The sequence below is a fragment of the Culex pipiens genome, unplaced genomic scaffold (genome assembly GCF_016801865.2).
Source record: "Culex pipiens pallens isolate TS unplaced genomic scaffold, TS_CPP_V2 Cpp_Un0019, whole genome shotgun sequence".
In the NCBI taxonomy this organism is placed as follows: domain Eukaryota; kingdom Metazoa; phylum Arthropoda; class Insecta; order Diptera; family Culicidae; genus Culex; species Culex pipiens.
The window spans coordinates 113,563-120,271 of record NW_026292836.1 but is presented as its reverse complement, the minus strand read 5'-3'; the positions used below and the strand labels follow the sequence as shown (position 1 = coordinate 120,271).

The following is a 6,709-nucleotide window of genomic DNA, read 5'->3' as shown; positions in this document are numbered from 1 at the left end:
TTCATGAACACAATTCACGATTACGGGAATCGATTTTTTCCGTGTAATCAGATTAAAATTTGGAAGTTTAAAAAAAATCGCCCTCTGATTTTTGAGCCGATTTTAAAGAAGGGGCGCCATAAACATTGAAAAAAAATTGTAATGGTAAAAAAAAACAAATAAGATCCATTTCCGGCTCGGTTCGACTGTCGACGGACAATCTGGTTCCAGTTTTTCTGTTGAAAAAAATTGATCCTTTGATTTTTCGAGCCGATCTTGAAAGGGTCGATGTCAGGCACACATTTAAAACTGGCTCAAAGTTCTGCGTTCAACGTTGCGTTCGACGGACAATCTTCTTTTTCAGTTCATCGAGTAAAAGTGATTTAAAATTGTGCCAACTCTACAGATTACGATGAGTCAAGTTTAGGCTTTTATCATGAAAAAAAATGGTAAATCAAGGTAAACATAAGAGATCAGCTGGTTTAAAGATGTGGATAAAAGATTTACTGAAATGAAAATGTTACATCTTGTGTGATTGGCTGGTTCAAAACAATATAGAGTTCCTTGTTACTATTTACTTATTTTTTTATTCATTTTTTAATTTATCTTTTGATTTAGGCCGCTGCAAATATTTTTTAAGGTCAGGGGGAAGGAGGCAAAAATATAAAAAAAAATATGAAAATTTGAAACTGCAAACCATGATTTCAACATTTGAACAACAAAAGTGTTTTAAAACTTGTAGCACCCCGTTAAAACTTACGCGAAGCATCAAAGGGGTCAACAAAGTTGTAAATGCAACTTCATCAAGCTGTATCTTTGCGAAAACTCAACCGATTTGGATTATTCTTGAAGGATGGATGTCAAGAATCACCTACAACAAGGTAGATCCAAAACAGATGCGTCTACCCTTAGTTACAATGAAAAAGGCATTTCCAACTTTTTTTTTTCAAATGTTTAAAGAGCTGGTGAAGTTGCATTCCAACTTTTTTGACCCCGTTCATTTTACAGCACTCCTGTTGTTTTAGTTTTCAAAATATCTGAATATCAGCGAATATTTTTTTCGCTAAAATAAAAGTTGTAGCGGTACTGTACATTGAAATTTTACAAGAATTTTAAATATTTTTTCATCGAGCTCAAACAACGCAGGGAAATGCATTTAAATTTGTCTCTAGTTGATTAGACTTCTATTTTTATTGAAATTTCGATTTTTTTCCCCCTCATTTTTGGTCCGATTTTAAAGAAGGGGGGAGGAGGGGGAAGGGTGACATAAACTTTGAAAAATATTTGCAACGGTCTTACCGCTTGCTAAAATTTGCAGGAATTTGATTAGTTTTAGTTTTTTCCGCAATTCGTTAACGAGAAATCGTAGCTCACTCAACCCCGGTGGTTGGTGAATGGTCACTTTTTCGTTTGACACTTTTTTAGTTTGTTTGTTGGTTTGAGAAAGTCAAACTGAAAAGTGATGAACTGTCACATTTTACACTAGACTCACACATACTATCAAACCAAACGTATGGTAGTAAGTGTAATCGCTGTGTAAAGAGGGTGCCAAACTAAAAAGTGACTCCGTTCGTTTGACTCAGGGGGGCGACATCTATATCTCACTACAGGCAGCTCACCAGCAGCCAACACAAACTGTCAACTTCGGCACCAGAACAAAAGAGAGCTGTCAATTACGGCACCAGCACAAATGAACAGCTGCCCGTTACGGAACCGTACGTACAAAAACTGCAGGCATAAAATGGAAATAAAGTTATTATTGTTTTTATGTAAAACTTTACCTCAATTTAAGTTTAAACTTTAGTGTATGTTTTTGAAGTGATTTTTATCAATTTATTTGCAAAATAAACTTTAAACTAAAGTTGGGACATCGGGCCGATGACCTCATTTGAAATTGTACTTTTATCACATGAAACATTTAACTTAACTACTGTGTAATTTGAGTTTTACTGCAGTAATTCTTATAACAACAATGAATTATTAATAAAAAAAAATCTTTTCACTGTGCGCAGTTTGCGCGCGTTATTAATCTCAATCACCCAAGATGGCGGCCTTTAGCATCCCCCTGGTTTGACTACAAAAGAGTTATCTAAGTACGATCTCACGCACACTAGCTTACCATTTGTTTTTGCTAGCGGGTACAAATTTTAACCTAAAAACCCTTCGTGTACGTACACGCAATAAGGATTTCTAGACCCAGTGAAAAAAATATAATTTAACTCAAAAATGACGAACTCCTCGTCACAGTGTCCTGATGCAAACAATGATCGAGCTGTACACGCAGAAAAATATTTTGTAGAATCAGCCTGTACCAGGTTTGATTCAACAAAATTTTTGTTGATTATAATCAACGCCGATTTTGCGTTGAAACAAACCTTGATTTTCTTAATTCCACAAAAATCTTTTGTTGTTTTGAAAAAGTCGCTTTGACGTTCAGCGTTGATTCAACAAAAATCTTGATTTTCAAATCAACAAAACGTTTTGTTGATTCAAATATGCCTTATTTTTCTGCGTGTAGCTGTCACAGCCCTGCGAAGTATGTTGGCTGGCATATCGGGCGGTCAGTCAAAAAAATCAGCTAGAAGTCGCACGACAAAAAACTTTTGCTAGAAAGAGATAGGAAACCTGATGCAAACAAACGTCCAGCTGTCTTGTAAACATATTTTAAATGTGTTGGTAAATTTCTGGCTAGAAAGCCTTATTAGGTTTTACTAGAGAGCCTGGAGCTTATTAGAGAACGGACATCTCAAACCAAAAGTACCAATCGAAGCACGAGAACTGTCAAACGGAGGTACCAATCGAGCAAAATCCTTTGTCTTATGCTCGATTGGTACCTCCGTTTGACAGTTCTCGTGCTTCGATTGGTACTTTTGGTTTGAGATGTCCGTTCTCTAATAAGCTCCAGGCTCTCTAGGTTTTACGCCGACTAGGTTTTTAGGTTAGAAATTTGACAGCTTGGCTGCACTGTGTACATTTTTTGCACGTGTGTCTCAGTAAAAATGTGTGTGCGTGTGCGCTCGTGACGTCACGCTGTAAAACCTAATACATGCGCACGTATATAACTCTATTGGTGTTAAACCAACGCACAGTGGGAAAAATGGGCCCAACAAATTACCGCAACATGGTTTCACGCAAACCATCGATTGCTATACACCAATAGCTTCGTTTATGCACCAGGAACAATAATCCGATGAAAATCGCACTGCACGGACCGGTGGCCGGAGTACAGGCCTCCGGAAGATCCGGATTTTGTTGCGGTAATTTCTGCCCATTTTTCCCACTATGCAACGGGGTTTCAGTGTAATTAGATCATAATTTTACATAAGAATCATCATTGCTGTTTTGTTCCAGAGATATTGAATTTTAAAGTTTTAAGTATTTGAGATTACCTAAATTAGCTTTATTCGCTGCATGTGCTAGAAGCACTCGGGCGCGCTAGCCGTGTTTTTTATTTTATTTTTTTCTAACTGTTTAAAGTAGCAGGTGCGCCGTTTTTTTAAAAATGGTAAGACTTACTTTTCACTTACTGCACGGAAAATCCTCTGGTTATAATCTGTCTCCGGTGGCGTTAAAAATTAACTTGATTCTGGGGTGATTCTCTCCAACTCCGGTGCTGCGGAACACCAGCTCGATGTTGAAACAAAGCTCAGCGATATCGTTGCCTTACCACAATCCCTTACGCGATTCAATCGAGTCGCGTCCGATCTCGAACATGTTACAGCCCAAAATTTTTTTTTGTTCGTTTCGACAAACGTAAAGTGATAGCTCGGTGGATCTTACATTTCAACTCGCCCCCTTCATGTAGTTCGGGCATATGACTCGGATGGATGTTTGGGATTTCGGATTAAGAAATTTAAATCCATATCTGTGTTAACAGTTTATTTTATTAGAAAATTATAATAAACGGCCACAGGTAAATCGTTTGCACTCATATCAATTTTGTAGTTGTTCGCACGCGGTTCATTGCCACCCTAGTGGTGTTCCTCTCTACTCCACCTGTACTGATTGCTGCGCTGACCTCTTGCCTCATACTGCCTGGGCCGCTCACTGTTGCCATTGGCAGCATGTCCATTGTCACCCCCATTCCCGTCATAATCCCGTCGACGGTAAATCTCTCGGTGCTCTCTCGAGCTGGACCGCTCAAACTTTCTGGGCGAACTGTCTCTCCTCCAGTTGCCGGATCCTTCCGCGTAGCTGTATCGCCCGTTTCTGCTGCTTTGATGGTAACTTCTGTCGTCGTTTCGCTGGTACGAATCGCGAGGAGCGCGACCCTCGAAGGAACGACGCCGCTCGTCACTTGGGGCACGTTCAGCGGAATTTAGTGTCATGAGCGAGTTCAAGTAGTTGGCACGCTCCATCTTGTGGAATCTCGCCTTGTTGAACACTGTTTGACACCAGGAAAGAATAATAATAAGTTTGATGCATTGGATTTCGATTATTTTAATACGAACCATTGATGGTATCACGAGGATTGCGGCCTTGCTCCAAAATCATGTAGGCACACACGAAGTAACCAGTTCGATTTAGCCCATGTGTGCAGTGAACTCCAATCTGCTTGTCTAGAAATAATTGTTTTATTATTTATAACAAAATAATTTTTTAACATTTATTACCCTTGTTCTGTTCATCACTGAGGAATTGATTGACGATTTCAATGAATCTGGAACAGAATAAAATTATTAGATACTAACTAATTAAATGCTGTAAAAAATCCAAACATTTACATACTTTGTACGTGTAAATTATTTCAATTTACCATACAAAATTGATTTCCCTTTTTCCATTTATCCGGCACGCTTTTCGATGCTTATCCGAGTGAAAATAAAGAGTTGCATCGAGAAGCGCACACGCGCGATGGAACTATGACCGATCGATTCGATCGGATCGAATGGTTTATTACTCTAACCTGCACGCGGCGCGGATGCTGCATAATACAATTTATCGCGCATGTCGTGCAATACCTCCTATAAGGATGTGCACAATAATGTCGGTGCAGAGTAAATAGTGATTTTGAATAAATTTAAATAAAACAATTTTGTCGACTCGGAGACATCTTCTCGTTCTGTGAGAATCGATCACAAAAGTGAATAAATTATAAACATTGGAAATTGAGTCTTAGCCGCAATAACTTAGCTTTTTAAGCTAAGCCAAAGCGTATCAAGTCACTAACCTACATTGCTAATTCTGCGCGATCTCTAGACACGATTGATTTATTTCCGCTGAGCGACAAATGCACACATTTCGCTGCACTGCGAGACATATATCATTGCAACAGCTTGCATGCGTAAACTCCGCGTGCGGTTTCACCACCTATAATTTATATTTCGAACGCGTTCGAACCCAATTCGAAGCCTGAGGAGTCAAATACTAAAGGGGTCTCTAAAATTGGATACTAGGTACTCACTTGTCTACCAGCGATCGTTGCGGTATTTCATGACCCTTTGTTAAGAGCTTTTTGTGCTGAATATTGTAATTGTTGAATTCCTAAAGAAATAAGAATGGTTAGAATTTAATATATCTTGACATACTCAACACACTTACGACTGGACTGTAATATTTCGTCGTGTAGGTCAAATCAATCATCATTCCCAGATTCGGAAGCTGGGAGCGAACATCCGCCGGAGTGAAGCTTTCTGGTGAGCGGCCTTTGAAGAATGCCTGTTATTTAGTTGATGAAGAAACATAATGTGTGATTAGAGCGGTTTATAAATATAACAAACTGTTGATGTATAAAAAAATATTAATTAGATAAAATTATACAATGAAAATATACAAAAACGATATTTTGAATTGAAAATATCGGTTATGTCGAATTGAAATTTTAAAATTGAGTACATGTTTTGAGAACTTAACAAATTAATTTTCGAATTTAATGTGAATTCCGATCAGTCCCCTTGAACATTTTGAATTAGATGTTAACCTTAGAATCTTCATCATCCCGGTACGATAATCGAACTCACGACCTCTGGATTGGACACCCAGCACGCCGCTAGTCGAAACCCATCCCCTACCGGTCAGTATTCCCAGTGAGCATATTTACTCTTTTAAGGGATCTGACTTTTCCGAGCCAGACTGGAATCGAATCCATCACCTTCCGCTTACAAGGCGAAACCCGTAACCTCACGGCCACGCAAGCTCTTAATTTCAAAAAACTAATAAAACCAGGTGTCACAAATCTCACAAAAACATAACCCATTAAATATGCGCCAATTTTCGCCATCTTATCCAATTTCTCGGACGATCAGTGGGTGACTTAATCTGAGCGACTACTTTCGACATTTCGTTATATTTAACAAAAGCTTGTGACGATAAAACATTGTTAGTGAACGTTGACTAAGCGACACATTCGCTAGACATTCGACAGTTATTTGACTCTCACTAGAAAAAAAATACGCGCAGGCACGTTCGTTTGACATTGTACCGAAATTCCGATCACCTTTCCCAAGGCTGCATTCAAACGATTGCTGTCGCCATGCAGCACAAACAAGAAAGATACAGCAAGTGTTTGTGTACCAGGCGCAGCTTGAGTACCGAGATCGGGTTATGTTCGTTTCAACTTTGTGTGCGTTCACTAACGGTTGCATCGTAATGACGATCATGGCAGGCGCTATGTGAGCATTCAATAATTGTTGTAACATTGCCATGATTTTATTTACTGTGTAGATTATTGAGTGTTTGCAGCGCGACTGTGTTTCGAATGTAGGCGGCGCCACTTAAGGCTACTTGCCGT

The 6,709-nt window shown here is 39.0% G+C and overlaps 1 protein-coding gene across 3 annotated transcripts in view; it reads right to left on the bottom strand.

The window, feature by feature from the left end:
- Positions 1 to 3,843: 3,843 nt before the first annotated feature.
- The window catches only part of LOC120429732 (RNA/RNP complex-1-interacting phosphatase homolog), a 46,446-nt gene continuing 43,580 nt past the window's right edge, over positions 3,844 to 6,709 (bottom strand). For all 3 annotated transcript variants that reach the window (XM_039594784.2, XM_052711429.1, XM_039594785.1), the window contains 5 exons: positions 5,521 to 5,637; positions 5,384 to 5,463; positions 4,593 to 4,639; positions 4,431 to 4,538; positions 3,844 to 4,363 (listed from right to left, as the gene is read on the bottom strand). In XM_039594784.2, coding sequence (XP_039450718.1) covers positions 3,951 to 4,363; positions 4,431 to 4,538; positions 4,593 to 4,639; positions 5,384 to 5,463; positions 5,521 to 5,637 — 765 coding nt within the window. In that variant the 3' untranslated portion in view covers positions 3,844 to 3,950. The remainder of the gene's footprint in view (positions 4,364 to 4,430; positions 4,539 to 4,592; positions 4,640 to 5,383; positions 5,464 to 5,520; positions 5,638 to 6,709) is intronic.